This window comes from Cicer arietinum, chromosome 4 (assembly GCF_000331145.2).
Source record: "Cicer arietinum cultivar CDC Frontier isolate Library 1 chromosome 4, Cicar.CDCFrontier_v2.0, whole genome shotgun sequence".
Classification (NCBI taxonomy): Eukaryota; Viridiplantae; Streptophyta; class Magnoliopsida; order Fabales; family Fabaceae; genus Cicer; species Cicer arietinum.
The window spans coordinates 27,280,294-27,298,095 of NC_021163.2; the positions used below are offsets into that span (position 1 = coordinate 27,280,294).

Consider the following 17,802-nt stretch of genomic DNA (forward strand, 5'->3'; position numbering starts at 1 on the left):
CAAGTCAATCATGAAGAGGAAGTTGTTGACAGACGAGGATGTCGAAGATGTTAGGAGGGAGATTCAGATTATGCATCACTTAGCCGGGAGTTCGAATGTGATTTCAATTAAGGAAGCTTCTGAGGACGCTGTTGCAGTTCATGTTATTATGGAGTTGTGTTCTGGGGGTGAACTTTTCGATAGGATTGTGGAAAGAGGACACTACACAGAGCGAAAAGCGGCTAAACTTGCAAGAACTATAGTTGGTGTTATTCAATCATGTCACTCTCTTGGAGTAATGCATCGCGATCTTAAGCCGGAGAATTTTCTTTTTGTTAATCAGCAGGACGTTTTTTAAACCAGGTTTGTCCAAATGTTAATTCCTTTTTATCTTCAATTGTTTGTTTTGCAACTCATACAAAAGAATTTTGCCTTCTATCTTCAATTGTGAAGAAAAAAGCTACTTCTGGGTTAGGCAAAAGTCACTTTTTTGATGAAAAAAGTACTTGTCATTGTATTTCTTAAGAGGCTTGATTTATTGTCCAATGTCACCCATGTTGTATTGATGCAAGCTTCCCAGATTATAATTCATTTGACCTATGAAACACCAGACACAGACACTATATACAACATTGACATTGCTAATAATTTAAAAAAATGAATTAATTGATTGTAATACAATGGGCCAGTGTCGTGTCAGACACCAAACACGTCTTTGATCATAATGTCGGTAATATACAGAGCATTTGACATTACATGAAGCTAATATCTGCAAAGGTAATTGTCATGACATTTGTTGCTGACATTCTAACTCATTATTTTACAGGTGACATTTTCAATGATGTAGTAGGAAGTCCTTATTACGTTGCTCCCGAAGTTCTACGCAAGCGATATGGCCCAGAAGCAGACGTGTGGAGTGCCGGTGTCATCTTGTACATTCTCTTATGTGGGGTGCCTCCATTTTGGGGAGGTAAGAGTTCTTAACAGATCAATTCAGTTATATTTGAATATAGCTATTTGCTTATTTTATATTTCCTTCACTTAGTTCTAAAAATTTAACTTTTATCTTGATCCTTTGGTAATAGAATCGGAGCAAGAGATATTTGAGGCCATTTTGCATAGTGATCTTGATTTCTCATCAGATCCATGGCCTAGTATATCTGAAAGTGCAAAAGATCTGGTGAAGAAGATGCTCGTCAGAGACCCTAGTAAACGGTTATCAGCTTTTGACGTTCTTCGTAAGTTTATCAAAAATTATCCCATTGTGATTAATGCTAGTGAAACAAAAGTTATTAGGCACCATACGACTTAATTTCGTACCAAATTTGGCATGCATTTGATTTAATTACTAGCATATATTTTGCATAGCATAGTCTTATTTCTTTGTCTAGTATTTTCCATCAATACACCTTAACACATACAATGAAATTCTTTTACCAAAGTTACTCATTCAACGAAATTTTCATCTATCACTCAAATATGTACGGCTAAACATTATATCATTGTTGAACTTGAGGTCTTTTACCACATTGTTGATGATGATGATGATTTGATTCTTTGCAGGTCACCCTTGGATCCAGGTTGACGGAGCAGCTCCAGACAAGCCTCTCGATTCCGCAGTTTTGAGTCGCATGAAGCAGTTTACTGCAACGAACAAGCTCAAGAAAATGGCTCTCAGAGTAAGTTATTTTCCGTCACATAACTAAAGTATTTATTGTCTCTTTTTGGTGATTGATAATGAATATTTAGTGCATTTTGTATCTTGTAAATTTTGATGTTGTTGTGTGCAGGTTATTGCAGAGAATCTCTCTGAAGAAGAAATTGCTGGATTGAAAGAAATGTTTAAGATGATCGACACAGACAATAGTGGTCACATTACTTTTGAAGAACTCAAGGTTGGACTCAAAAACTTTGGAGCCAATCTCAATGAATCTGAAATTTACGATCTAATGCAAGCCGTAAGTATTAGTTCAAAATCATCTTTATTTCATTAACTTTATAAAACCTTCATTAATTATAGTTGTTAACTTCTGTGATATGTTCTTATTTATATATCGTTCATGTTCTTATAATTTCATTAGAAACACTTCGTTATGATACCAATTATATAGAATTCAATTGCATATATAGTCAATATATAGCATTACTAAGCCAACATGCTTAAGACATTCGCAGAAAACTGAGTCCCTTAAACATATGGTCAAAGGTACGAGTTTAAGGTCGTGCATGTAAAATAGCATATGTTGAGAGAAGTCTCTTAAATTATTCTCAATACCTCGATGGATTGGTCTTCAAAAATATTCTTAACATATTGATAGAGTGATAGTAAATAATAATCAATACTATAAAAAAGATAACATTGTCGAATTTGATGCGTGAATTCCAATTTTTGTTTCGGATTTCAGGCGGATGTTGATAATAGTGGCACAATTGACTATGGAGAGTTCATAGCTGCAACATTGCATTTAAACAAAGTTGATAGGGAAGATCATTTAGTTGCAGCTTTCGCATATTTTGATAAAGATGGAAGTGGTTATATCACTCAAGATGAGCTTCAAAAAGCTTGTGAAGAATTTGGCCTAGGTGATGTACCCTTGGAAGAAATGATTCGAGAAGCCGATCAAGATAATGTGAGTATATACTTTACAAAACACACACATATAAAAATATATATATAGTCAGATGTTCGGCTTAGTATAGTTACATTTCTAATAACTTTATTTAGAATATGAATTTTACGAATCTTACCATTGAATCATGTTGTATTATCTTGACAATCATACATTTCAATTTTTAGATGATTTGAACATCTTTAGTCATGTCATTTAATAGTACACATTCACTTTATTTTAAATATCATATTGTAATTAAATCAAGGTAATATGATAAAATATCAACGGTTTCTGATTCATATAGTACATACTTAAACTTTGAGATTGATGATAAAATAAATTTTTAGATTGATAAGTTTGTTAAGTTGTATGTGTTTGTTGTTTCAGGATGGAAGAATAGACTACAATGAATTTGTAGCTATGATGCAAAGAGGGAATGCAGAAATGGGAAAGAAGGGTCGAAAGGGTAGCACTAGTTTTAGGGTTGGTTTTAGGGAGGCATTACCTGTGTGTTAATATAAAGAAAAAATATATATTATACATAGTGGATGATTTTCTCTTAATTTTTGTAATATAGTATTTTCTCCAAAGTGTATTCAAACATAGTTTCTCAAGAAATATGGCTCTTATTCCATTAAATGCTGATAGGTATGTTTAATTGGTGTATTTTGCTATCTTATCCTAACTTCTAATAACATCAACATGAACTTTTAAATTGCCAAAATGGTCAATTTGATGTAACATTTAAAATGTTTGAGACTAAAATGAACTTTTAAAACATAAAGAACTAAAATGAAATCTAAAACAAATATGAAAGAACTTCTAAATAAACCTTCATTTTACTCTATGTGTTGTTAAGTTACATAGATTTTTCAATCAATTTTCATATATATTCACAACAATATTATAAAAAGTTCGCCACAAAAAAATTATTTGTTAATTTTATTGAGTTTTTTATATTTAAAATTTTTAATTTAATTTATTCTAAGATAAAAAAATTCTAAATTTAATTTATTCTAAGAAAAAAAAAATTGTAGAAGAACTTTTTATAATTTTCTAAACATGCTAGCAAAAAATTATTCAAAAATTTTTAAGTTGAAACATGTTTTGTTTTAAGAGAGACTAAAAGTGTTTGTTGGATAACTTTGTAAGACAAAAAGTTGTAATTTTTATTTTACAAGATTAAAATTAAAATGTTAAATTTTATAGAAACTCAAAATATATTTAATACTATACATATAAATCATCCAACAATAATTTCACTAGATGTTGCATTTTTATTCTTGAAACTCTCTTAGAGTTATTATATTTGTGATGAGCATTATAATTATAATTATGATGATAGTAGTCACCTTTTGAACCTTTTTTCTTGCTATGTGAGAAGAATAATTTTTAGGAAGATATTGTTTTCTTATCATCTAACAAACCATTTTCCTTTCTTCCCTATTTAGTTTACCATATATGGATGATCTTTTAATATTTTTGTCATCGTAGTATTTTCCATATACTACACCAATCTTTCACCCCATTCACATATCCTCAAATAATTGTCACCACCAATAACCTAATCTTGTAATGATAATAACAAATCTAATTTGATTGTTTTATCTAGAAAGCATTTCAATAAATCATCTCGAGTATAAATATACGAAATAAACATTCAACAACTAATGAAATTGAACTCATAATGAAATATGAAAATAATATTAAATCTTATATTTAAACACAAACTTGATCACTAATAAAGTGATTATTAAGATCAGGATATTCAGCAAACGATTCATCAAGATCTTGCTTCAAATCGAAAGATGATCCTCCATACTTTCAATAAAATTTGAGTTATAAGAATTTTTGGCACCGTTTGAAAGTGTAACTTTGAACATCTGTTCTTGATGTCTGAAAGTACACTTCTAAGGCATAATATTTAAATTTTAAATGTGTCTAGATGTACATATACAAATAATATAAGTAAAAAAAGGGTGAAGAAGCTCACACAAATATTTGAATTTATTAACTTAAAATGGGCCAACAAAATTGGCCTACTATGATGTGTTACTCTTAATCATTATTTTTATAAGAGATACGATAGGAATAAGTTATCATATCATGTCTGAATTCATTGTTTGATGAACCAACAAGATATGATAAGTTAATCCAAAATTATATCATATTCGAACTCTGTAGTTGAAATTTTTATCATGAATATGAGTTGGATTAGAAAACCAGCAGTATATGATAAGAACAATAATTTACTCAATTACTCTTATAAAATATAAATTAAAATATAATAAAATATAAATATAAAAATAATTTATAAAATATAATCTTAAATATAAAAATATAAATCTAATCAAACATAAAATCAATTAATAGAATTTGATATTAAATTTAAATATAAAATGTTAATAATTAATTTAAAAAATATTTATAATTTTACACAAGGTAGTTTTGTCTTTTTATATAATTTAATAAATTAGTATTCACAATTATAAAAATATGAAAGTTAATTAAAATTTTAAAATAAATATAATTTAGGATAAATATCACTAGTGGTCCCTTAACTTAATTTCGGCTAACGATTTAGTCATTTATCTCTTCTTTTTTCCGTTTTGATCCTTTATATTTTTAAATAATTTTAGTGTTGCCCTTTAAGTGGGGTTCCATTAAGAAAAAGTTAAAAAAATCCGTTTTCTCTTCATTTGGGTTTTCTCTCACATTTCTCTTTATGTTGTTTGGTTTATCTTCTCATCTCCCTTCTCCAAATTCTCAAATCCCTAAATTCATGAACCTTAAATCCCCAAAGAAATAACTTATCTCCCTTCTTCTCTCTTTTCCATGGAAAATCCTATTTACGGTTCCCAAAACTCAAAATCCATGGCCGCCTCTTTCACAAATGGGTTAAACTCAACCTCCTACAACTTAACATCCTACAACTATGGTTCTTTCGTTTCCAATGGAATTCGTGAGCTGCCAAATTGTGCTTGTGGTCTGAAACCTGTAATGTGGACAGTGAAAAAAATGGGTCCGAACAAAGGAAGAAAATTTTGGGTTGTAGGAATTTTGTGGTAAGCATCAATACCTTTATGATTTTAGATTATTTTATTTGAGGTTGTTAGATTGGTATTCGGGATTTTGGTTTTTAGATTGGTTTTCTTATATTAGGGTTATTAGATTTATTGTTTTTGGTTCAGATTAAAAAAAAATTATTCGATTCTTGTTGAAAAATTTGTTATTGGTATTGTCTTTGTTCATCAATTGTAGAGTTATGACATTGAATGTAGATGCAATTAATTTGTTTGAGATTCATACTATAGGGTTCAAGCACAACAGAGAAATCAACAACAGATACATACACAATGTTTAGAGTACCCTCAAAAGGAGTTGGAGATTATGACTCTTAGGAATGTCATTTTGAAGATGCATGGAGATCACAAGCCAACCATTATTAAGATGAAGTTGCTGCTATTTTTATGCGTTTTGTTTGGTGTAACATGTGTTGTTTTATTGTTGATCTTAGCTCTAAAATAAGCTTACTTTAGTTGAACCCTATAAAGAGAAATTGAAATCGACAACTGAATGTCGACTTGGTCTTCTCTTTCTCTGAATGAAATTGCGAACTGAACTCGAGTATTGAAATCGCAAATGAATCATGAATTTAGGAGAGTGAACGCAGAGGGGAACGAGAGATGGGAGATGAGAAATTTAGGGTTCATGAATTTGAGATTTGAGAATTTGGAGAAGGGAGATGAGAAGAGAAACCAAACAACATAAAGAGAAATGTGAGAGAAAATCCAAATGAAAAGAAAACAGATGATGAATTTTTTAACTTTTTCTTAACGGAACCCCACTTAAAGGGTAACACTGAAATTATTTAAAAACATAAAGGACCAAAACAGAAAGAAAAAAAAAAAAAAAAAAAAAAAAAAAAAAAAAAAAAGATAAAGGGCCAAATCGTTAACCGAAATTACGTTAAGGGACCACATGTGGTATTCTTGCCATTTACATATAATATATATCATATCTTTATTTAAATTCTAACAAATAAAATATAATTATTTGGTTACTCATGATTTTGTTTTTAAATTTTAAATTGTTTATTTAGTGGTGTCAATTGATAGTTTTAATATAAAATTATTTAATTACTTATTTAATTTTTTTGTTAATTTATAATATTTAAAATATAATAAGTTAATTTAAAAAAAAAAACTAATATGCAATTGTTCATAATAATAATTTTATTATTTAAATATAATATATATTATATAATGATTAGATGTGTATCAAATACATGACAAAATAAAATGTTACTATATTGGTTATCATGTGAGTATCAAACATGTTATATGGTAATGTTTATTCTATCACTATCATATCATATATTATCATATCCTTATCCAACTTTATATCTTTCTATCATGCGCATCGGCCTTAAGTCTTTATTTTTTTTTAATTAAATCACTCTCTTTTCTTTATTTCATTATGAATTCACTAAATATAAAAAATATTGTTACAAAAAATAATAAAAAGTTATATTTAACAGCGGTTAAAAGTGATAATTGTTAAAGGTGGTTATCATAACGGTCATTAGTTGTTCAAGGTAGTTGCAACGGTTGAAAGATATGGTCAATATTCAGAGGTAGTGATAAAGTGTGACCAAAAAATACTATAGTTGAAGTGGTGACTATTGATAGTTGTTGGTAGTTGATGGAAGTAGGTGGTCAATGGTGTGATGATCGGAAATGGTAGTCAGCGTTTATCGAAAGTAGGTGGTTGGCTGTGATGGCGTGGTGGTGGTATGTAGTTGTTGGAGTGATACAAATTTTAGGGTAAAATTATTTTTAAAATTAAGTAAAAAATCAACTCGATTCTATTTTATCCAAATAGGTTTTGGTTTTGATTTTGGTTTTGGTTTTGAAATTAACTTTTAAAACTAAAAACTTACGATCATCCGAAATAGATCCTATATTATGTAAATTTGCACGATTGCACGATTGTTGAGTTTAAACCTTCAACTTATATTCTTATTAATCAAATAAATATAATATTAAAATTGCCCCTAAAAAGTCTGTTGAGATTGTCTATCTTTCAATCCCCTATCTTTGGTAACTTTGTTCTTATATCTCACATAATCAATCATTTTTTCTCATACAAATAACTTTTATTTATTTACTTTAATCATTAATTTCTTCTCTAAATACACTAAAGTTACCAAAGTCACCAACTACCGAAGATAAAGAATCCTCCTAAACAAGTAGATCTATGGACGGTCTTTCATATCGCTCATGCTCAATAACACCCTTGAGTTGATGGTTCTCTTTGTCCATGCATTGATATGCCTCTTAAACAATTTTTCTTTGCCAAAAAAGAGTTAAATAAAAATAAAGATTTTTAATGAGAATCTTATTTGTTGTGCTTTGAAGTTGTTCTTCAGAGACGCGCTTAGTGATTTTACACGAAAGTTGAGATATGAATTAATGTATGATCCATATCTTTGGCGGTTGGGTTGAGCCTGTTTGTCAATTATAGGAGGGTCACGAGTTATGGCAAACTAACTAGTGTTATTTGGTTGGCCAATTAATCATCACTCTTTGTTTAATTAAGTGGGGTATTTGATTATAACCGATTAGGAGTAATATATCTTGTTGATTACTCAATTTTGACTTCAAATATCTGATTGCTGACTACTCTATCATTCATCATTTGGTCAATCCGTTCAAACTTCATAATGTAATACACCAGTTTTTTTTACAATACTTTTACTTATATTTGAGATTAAAGAGAGGATTACTTCATCTCAAAATATAAATAAATTAAAAAAATTGATATATTCAATTCAAATTTTAAATAAACACATTAAATTTTTTTATTAATTTTTTTCATATATTTTAAACAGAAGGAGTAACAATTACTTTGAATGTTATGAATCATATAATCAAAGACATTAAGATCAATTTCATAAGAAAAAAACAGCTAAGTTTGATGGAGAATAAAATTTATAAGCTTTCATATTGAATAAAGATAGAGAAATAGATACAATAATGAAGTACTTGTACCGGAAACTTATTTGATACCAGTATGTGTATAGTACTTGTGAGTATTGTATTTTTTCTTATTATTATATTGTAAATAAAATTGATGATTTTTTTATATATTAATATATTATTTATGTATTTGAGTTTAGTTGTTGATGTAACTGAAATATTTTATAATTTTTTAAATTTTTATTGTGATTTTATACTGTGAATTGAATAATTTACTTCTCTTAATTAAATTATATTAAAAATATTAATTTTTATGTTTTTTTTTTATAAACTATATTGCAAAAGCTAAATAGTCAAATAAGCATGTTATTAGCATCAAGAATAAATGTGAAATCGTGAAAACTTTGAGATATAAGTTATATTGATTTATCAAATATATTATGAATACCTAAATAAATTGATGGGTTGATAATTTATCGACGACAATCATAAAACACATAGAAAGAGAGACATTCAATGCAACGTTAATTTGTGGTAAATAATGTGGTCCACAATGACGTTCACACTGTCTCTCTAATCCTTGAACCCAATATCGCATACAATGATGGTTTCATGGTTTCCTATGTGCAAAGAACTCAGCAGCAAGAAAAAATTTGGCATTCATTCCTCCCTCTAGATTAAAATTAGGCGATGGCAGAGACATGATTGGAGATGTTATCTCCGATAAGAGGGAAGCATAAAACCAACGAAAAGTGAGACCAAGGAACCATGGTGTTGATTTTGATGTTGTGGGAGTCTTGTTGTTTCTTGATATTTGACCTAATCAACAATGTCGAAAAGGATTGTGCATTCGTTGTCTCCCATGAGTGCAAAATTATTAGCTGAACCATTAAGAATGGTTTCTTATTGCGATTGAAAATTCTTGCAACAGTCGATCGCACGTTTAAAAACATAAATTTCATCTTCATAATATGAATTATAGTCATATTGATCTTCATCTATCGTTTGTGGAAATATATAATAAATTTGAAACTATACAACATCAGAGTTGTTATATCATATTAGAAATCATTAGATTAAATGAATTAAGATTAATCTCATTAGAAAAATAAACATAAAAGTTAGCTTGATAAAGAATAAAACTCACAAGATTTTATATTGAATAAAAGATTAACAAACTTATACCAAATACAAAAAGAATAAGCTAAGTTTATATTGGATTTTGCCTATGTATTGGCAACAAAGACAATTAAAATTCCTAAGTTGTTGATAGCACCGGACAAACCCAATATAAATCTTATTTCTTCTTTTCTTAATTAGTTGGTGCGGGTCCACTTAGGAGTAAACCCACTCAATAGGATAATTTACCGTTATTTCTCTTACTTTATGTGAATCGGAGAAATTTTGTTTCTACGGCCTTGAAGTTTGTTATTGTGTTTAGGTTATTTATTCGCATGAAAGGATTGCCAATTTTTTCACGTCTTAAACAAAGAGACCAAGATACATAAAAGATTAGAGGTCCCTATGCATTATCTTTGGAAAATTACATTTGGTGTCGTATCCATAAAGCGTACTTCAGCTTTGGAAAATCATTAGACTACATTTGTTAGTTCTTCTATTTTTACTCAATTGGTAAAATTGGTTCTCCTATTTTAAAATCAAACAGTTATGGTTTATTTTCATATTTTATAATTAAGAAATTTGATGTAATATTTTTAAATGATGTGACATATGATACGGTAATGTTGAATCAATGATACTCATGAAATTGCAATAAAAACCTCTAAAATTGTCGGTTTCAATTTTTAAAATTATTTATGTTTGTAATTTAATTTATAATATATAAACAGTTAACGCATCTAGATTATTCTCCACCATAAAATTATATGTCACATCATTTAAAATATATTTAATCGCTATTTTTTAATTAAAAATTCAAATAAATAAACAAACAGACAAATTTTTAAATAAGTAGACCTATTTAATAAATTAGTAAATATAAACATATTATTGAAACCATGAAATGTGTCTTATAAATTGTATGACATTCCCTTGTCTAGGTCTCTAGGTCAAGCAATGAGCATAAATTACTTGTCTATGTGCATGTATGTGTGCCCTATAGAGCAGAAGCACTCGAGATAAATAATGTGGTCCACCTATACTTGTTTAGACACGCAAACCATGTACATATGTTTGGGTGTGGGACCTTGCGCTCCGCAATCAACTTAAAAATAAAATAAAGGGTTAAATAATTTTTTTTTATAAATATATTATATTTTATTTTAAGTTTTTTTAATTTTTTTCTTTAAATAATAATTTTTTAAAATATTTTTCATTAACAATTTTAATGTTCACTTTTAAATCAACTCACGTGTATTATTTAAATTTTTGAATGGTTTATCACATACATGTTTAAAATATTTTAAGAATTTATCTCGACAAAAAAATAATTTTATTTAATAAAGAGTTAACTAAGTATGATTTATTTTAATTTTTTAACACTTAAAAATTTATATTTAATTAATCTTTTGTTAAAAAAATTTAAATTTTTTTAATAGAGATTTTTATAATGTCCTAAATATCTCTCCAAAAATTTATTCAAAAATTCAAATAATACACGTGAATGAATTTAAAATAGAAATCAAAATTATTAATAAAAAATATTTGATAAATCATTATTTAAGAATAAATTAAAAATAAAATATGATATACTAAAAGGACCAAAACTTTATTTAATCCAAAAATAAAATAGGACACTCATACACATCTTAGGTACAACATGCAGCAAACCTTATATTTTGGATGCAAGTTCCATCCATAAAATTAAAATATAAAATAGTAATATATATGTACATCTTTAATTTCTTTATACTAATTTAATACTTAATTTAATATCTATATTTTTCTTTATCATATTTCTAATATATCACATCATTCATAGGCAAAAATAACAAATTTGTTAATTATTTTTAGTGAAAATTCCATTTGAATGGACACAATTAAACCTTGAGCCACTAATCAATCTTTTAAGATTCATTATTTTTTATATATTGTAGATCAAACAATCGGTTCACTTAATAGAATATTTGAACAATATAAAACGTATGAGGAGATTTTTTAATTTTTGCTTTGTATTGAAAGACTTAGGTCATTTTCTATGAAAACTTGAAATTATGTTGAAATTTTTTTGAAACTTTGTGATTCTTATGATCTTGATAGTGAAATTCTATTTTAACAACTGAATCGAAATCAATTTTTTTATGATACTGAGTTCTCTTAAATATTTTTCTAATGTTTTCACATCTTTTATTTATATATATAAAAAAGTGAGCAACTTTTTTCAATAATTATCTAAGGTTGCTTGAGGTTTGCTACAAAACAATAAAAAATAAATAAATAAATAATTGATCTTAATTTTATCTCATAGACACACACATTTATCATTTTAGCCTATAAATTGAGATAAAAATTCATCAAAAGGAAGAAAAAAATTTTGACTTAGTAGATAATTTGGCCAAAAAATAAAAATAGAGAAGAAAAGGAAAAGAGAGATTTTTCTTGATAGAAAGGGAGGAATAAAAAGAGTTGATTCTGGAACAAATGTGAAGTTGAGTAGAGAAGAAATAACCACCTAACTTCATACTCAAAACTAAATATTTCAAAATTAAAAGAGAAAAAATAGAAACAGAAAGTATAGTTTTTTCATGATTCAGCTCCCACAGGTAGCCATAGCCGACAACCGTTACACTATTGTTGCCTTCTTCTTGGTTGTTATACATAAATCCTCGTCACTCACGTTTGTTTCGCTTTTTATGTCTATGTATTGTGTTTCGTTTTGTTGTTTGTTTACTGACATTTTTTATTTCATCTTAATGATGTCTTTTATTTGTTGGTTGCTTGTTTAAATTTCTGATCTCATGTTTGGTTGCTTGCTGAAATGTCTGATCTCATGCTTAAGAATGATACCTTTTATTTTTATTTTTAAATTGAGATGATTTGTTAAACGGATGGATTGAAACTTGAGTTATAGAGACACGTCTCTATCACATTACACAGCAGGAGATAGGTCTCAATTTTTTCACGCAGCGTAGGCGCAACTTGCATTTACTTTTTATTAAATCATTAAATTTTATAAAAAAAATCTTGCTTCAAGTTATGTGTGGACATAAATTGTTATATCTAGTTCTAAAAGTCGTTTTTATTTTTAATAAATTAATAATTTTACAAAAATTATTTTAAAGTGATTAATTAGATGTGACATTTTCTTAATTTTTCAGTGATTATAACATAAGTGGTATAACTTGGGGTTTTAAAATTCATTTTTATAACCAAAATAATAAAACTATTTTTAAACGGATTAAATAGATGAGACAAATTTTTAATCCTAGAATTTTCGAGACACGAGTTGTACAACTGGGTAGTCTTAAAATTCGTATTTAAAAATAATTATTCAAATTAAATAAACTTTTTTTTATTTCGTCAAAACAACCTTATTTATCAACAACAAAATAATTTTTCTTTAAAAAATGATCAATACATCTGCATTTTCCATCCAATAAATACGCATCTTTGATTTCTCCATTGCACTGGGAGATAGGTAGGAGCAAAATCGCAATCTTGTCAAGCATAATAATAAATTTTTTTTTTCTTTATATTTTAAATACACTTTTATTTCTAGATTATTTATAAAAAAAAGATTAAATTTTCATTTAGAAAAATAATAAATAAATTTATATAAGTTAACATTAATTTTTGCACAATTAAGTATAGGTAATTGTATTTTAACGAACGTTGTAGGGTGCTAATATTTTTTCTACGCCCGAACTCAAAATTTGATTTCAAATATCATTTAGTTTTTATTTTTAACGGTTTCTTAATATTCCCCTATTTTAAATAAATTTTGTTGGCGACTTTATTGAATTCGAAAAACACTCGAAATTTTAGACTGTGATAATAAGGTATCAAGCTGATCACTCGCATAAGATACCCAAAATCTCATGAAGAGCCCTTCCAATCTATAAAATTTGGGGGACCATGACACATGAGTGAAATGGGATCTTATATTTAAAAATAATTAAAATTAAATTTTAAAATATAAATCACTCAATCAAGATTAAACGATTTAAATATATTGAGTCCACGTAAATGTGAATTTGTATATAATCCATTCCAAACTTCAAATATTAACGAAAGAAAGTCCACCCCCAAATTTTATCAATAAAGAAGGACAATATGGAGCGTATCCAGTGAAAACTGATAGTTATTATGAGAAACGAGAACTATTAATAATAACTATTTGATATAATTAACGCATAAGAATAAATTACTCACTAAAATGTTGTGCGACCATATCTCCACCCAATAACTCTTGGATACTATATCATATAATATTTCTAAATTTATTTTCTTTCTATTTTTGTAATAATTCGAATTAAAAACTCCTTAATGTTGTATCCAAAAAATAAAACTAATTTCCGTACTTGTGAGATAGAATTATTTAAGGATTTTATTTTTATTTTTATACTTTTTTGACTCAAGAATTTTAATTTTATTAAAGTTGTGTTTTTATTATTTACCAAAATAAAAGCTACTCTTCAATTATCGTTTTTTGTAAATAAAAAAAATATGAAAATCTTTTGCATTTCTAAATAATCCCTTGAAAAATGATTTTCAAAATTACATATAAAACTTGTAAAAATCAAAATTTGAATATCATAATTCTAACTAGCTATACCCACTGTTTTATTAGAATAAACAAATTAATGAATTTATTAATAAAATTGTTTATAATAATTAATTATAAATTAATAATGCTTAAATAAATAAATAAAGTTGTTAGATTATATAAACTCTGTTAAAATATTATATTATAATGTAAATAATTAGATTAGATGGGTTGTAAGTATCCTGACCCGTTAGTATTATTGTCAATTATGTTTGTTTAATACTTATAGTCAATATAAAAAACATTCGTTGTGTAGTTGAAACACACGAATTATTCAACATGTCTCTCAATACTCTTCGTATTCAACATGGTATCTAGAGTCTGTTGAGAGACAACCCTAATTGTCAACTACCCAGTAGACCCACAGTCTCCAGTGAATATTTTTTTCTGGAAAACCATGTTCTCAACTCCGGTTTCCTCCTCCTAGCCTTTGATATGCTGATTCCTAAATTTTTGTCCATCCGTCCACGCTTTGTCGTCGTTGTTGTCTTCGACTATTTTTTCCGACGAACAACCAATCCAACAGTGTCGTACACCCCAAATCAACCTACCCCTTCAGACGCGTCGCCAGAAAAGCCCCCACGCGCCACAAGCCTCAACGCGCGTGAGATCCACGCGGCGCCAATAACCACTGCACATGATGACGCGTCCGACAACCGTGATATGTTGATGCTGACTGCCATTGATGCACAAGCCATGCTCATTGATACATTCGTACCTGTTGTAACTAATTAGAGAAACAGAAAATCATAATTTTTACCAGTCAGTCTTAGTATACATGGTAAAAACTAAATGACAAATTTTTGAGTTTAAAAAAAAAAAGAAACTAAAGGACAAATAAAAGCTCAACAAATCATCAGATAAAAACAAAATAATCTAAATTATGAAGGCATCAGTGGTGTAGAAAAACGCAGATGATGAGCAAAGAAAACAAAACATCAAACTAGGATCTTGAAATAGAGGCACATACAAGAAAGCAACTAAACATATAAAACATTCATATTGTCACCATCTTCGTTGGAATTGGTGCCTTTTGGAGCAGCCGCACCCTCATCCTTGGTCTCTTCTCCTTCTCACGGCCTCATCTCACGGCCGCATCCTCCTCATTGGTCTCTTCTCATTCTCAGGGCCTCATCTCGCGGCCGCACCCTCCTCCTTGGTCTCTTCTGCTTCTCACGGCCTCATCTCGGTATCTATATGTCTCTTTCTCTTTCTTTCTTTGCTTTTCATTCTCTCCAATGCTCCCTATTTGTGTTTACTTTTCAACAACGGCCGCCCCTTCTCTTCAATTTCTGCATCTAGGTTTATTTTAGGGTTACATGTTTATTTTTTAACCTTTTTTTGTGTTATCTTAAACCTTGTTCAACTTGGGCCAATTATAAACCAAAAAAAAACAAACAAACCCATTTGTTTCAGATTTCAGCCCATTTATTTTCCCTTTTTTATGATTTCAAAATTATTTTGTTTCATAAATACAAATAAATATTTTATTAACGATAAATTATTTTCTAAAACTTTTTATTTTATTTTAGTTTAGTTTTATTTATTTATTTATTTAGATGTGAGCAAAACCAAGAGGTGATAAGAGCGGATGTCAACCAACTGAAGGAAAATGTTGATTGAATATTGGAAGCTATACAGGCTTTGGCCAGGAAGGAGAATATAGATGGGGATCCTCCGATTGTAAATGAAAAACACCAAACTACTCCTTCTCATCCACCAGGTTTTACCCCGACTAACCAATAATTTCGCACAGCAGCTATGCAATTTCCTATATATGGTCTCCCACCTGGTTATACTCCGCCTATAGTCATCAACCCCATGGACAATAATTAGAACCACTCAGCTGTCAACCCCCAAAACTTAAACCAATCACAAATCCCACCTCATATGGGCTATGTGCCACCCCAAAACACTATACCCACATAAAATATTCCATATAATGTACCTCAAGTGCCCGATTTTGATGTTAACGGGAATTGGCATCAACCTCACGTTGGGGATGATACACAATCAAAGGAAAAATTTCATGTCTTAGAAGAGCGAATAAAATCAATTGAGGGGCATACTGTTTATGATCTCGAAGCTTTCGACATGTGTTTAGTTCCTGATGTGACTATCCCACCAAAATTCTAGGTTCCTGACTTTGAAAAATACAAAGGCAACATATGTCCTCAAAATCATCTAATTATGTATTGCAGAAAAGTGGCTTATCATGCTCATAACGATAAACTTCTCATTCACTTTTTCCAAGACAGTTTGAGTGGGGTATCGTTAAGTTGGTATATGCATCTCGAGCGAAATCAAATTCGTTCATGGAAAGACCTAGCTGATGCCTTTTTGAAACAATACATGTACAACGTTGACATGGCCCCTGATAGGATGCAATTGCAAAATTCATTGAAAAATGACAACAAATCTTTCAAAGAATACGCGCAACGGTGGAGGGAAATGACATCACAAGTAGAACCTCCTTTATCTGAAAGAGAAATGGTTGGTATGTTTATGGATACTCTCTAGTCGCCTTTTTATGATAAGATGATTGGGAGTATGTCATCAAACTTTTCTGACCTTGTCATGATAGGAGAAAGGATAGAAAGTGGGATAAGGAGTGGCAAGATTGTATGTGCAGCAACTGGCATAAAAAGACTCCAAGCGGCATTAACAAAAAAAAAAAAAAGGGACGCTAATGTTGTAATGGTAAACCCCAGAGTCTCCTATTTTCCACCCATCAATTCTTATCGACCCCCAAACTTCCAGCCCCCGATACCACAAACTCCTTGCATTCCTTATCCAATCTCAAATCATTACAGACCATCTGCCAATCGAGAAAAAAGGATAACCCGTTTTGACCCAATTCCCGTCACGTACAGCCAATTGTTGCCCCACTTACTTCAAAATTCAATGGTAGTTATGAGGCCAATGAAACCTCTAGAACCACCATTCTCGAAATGGTATAATCCAAACGCCAAATGTGAATACCATGCCAGAGCCATGGGGCATTCCGTCGAAGATTGTCAAACCTTAAAAACTAAAGTGCAAGAATTGATTAATTCAAAATGGCTTATCTTCAAGGAAGACTGACCCAACATAGGGAATAATCCTTTGCCGGGTCACGGAGATGTCGTTTTCAATCTCATTGAAGAAGAGATAGACCAGTACACAAAAGATGATTATGTATCGACTATAGAGCAATGCATGGAAAAAAATAGATCTTTTCCAAGACCATTGGAAATCCTCTATAGAAAAGGGAATCTTAAGCCAACTCATAGTGGGAAAATGCAATAATTGTTCAAGCATCAACCTCTTTTCCTTATGAAAATAACAAAGCGGTTCCATGGAGTTATGAAGTCATATCCCATTTAGTAAATCATCAATCATGTGATATCTTTAAGCCTCAAGGTATTGATATCACCAATATTTCAGGGATTGGCGGGATGACCCGTAGTGGTCGAGTATACACTCCTGAACAACTCAGGAAAAAGGAAGGTCATGGAGAAAAAGG

General features: G+C 29.4%; 1 protein-coding gene across 1 annotated transcript in view; it reads left to right on the forward strand.

Annotated features, from left to right (window-relative positions):
* The window catches only part of LOC101496428 (calcium-dependent protein kinase 10-like), a 4,808-nt gene extending 1,578 nt beyond the window's left edge, over nucleotides 1–3,230 (forward strand). Inside the window, exons 2-8 of the mRNA XM_027333467.2 lie at nucleotides 1–328; nucleotides 757–949; nucleotides 1,065–1,217; nucleotides 1,543–1,658; nucleotides 1,770–1,937; nucleotides 2,385–2,609; nucleotides 2,979–3,230. The exon at nucleotides 1–328 is cut by the window's left edge and continues 638 nt beyond it. Of these exons, the coding sequence (XP_027189268.1) occupies nucleotides 1–328; nucleotides 757–949; nucleotides 1,065–1,217; nucleotides 1,543–1,658; nucleotides 1,770–1,937; nucleotides 2,385–2,609; nucleotides 2,979–3,107 (1,312 nt within the window). The 3' untranslated portion in view covers nucleotides 3,108–3,230. The remainder of the gene's footprint in view (nucleotides 329–756; nucleotides 950–1,064; nucleotides 1,218–1,542; nucleotides 1,659–1,769; nucleotides 1,938–2,384; nucleotides 2,610–2,978) is intronic.
* Nucleotides 3,231–17,802: the final 14,572 nt, after the last annotated feature.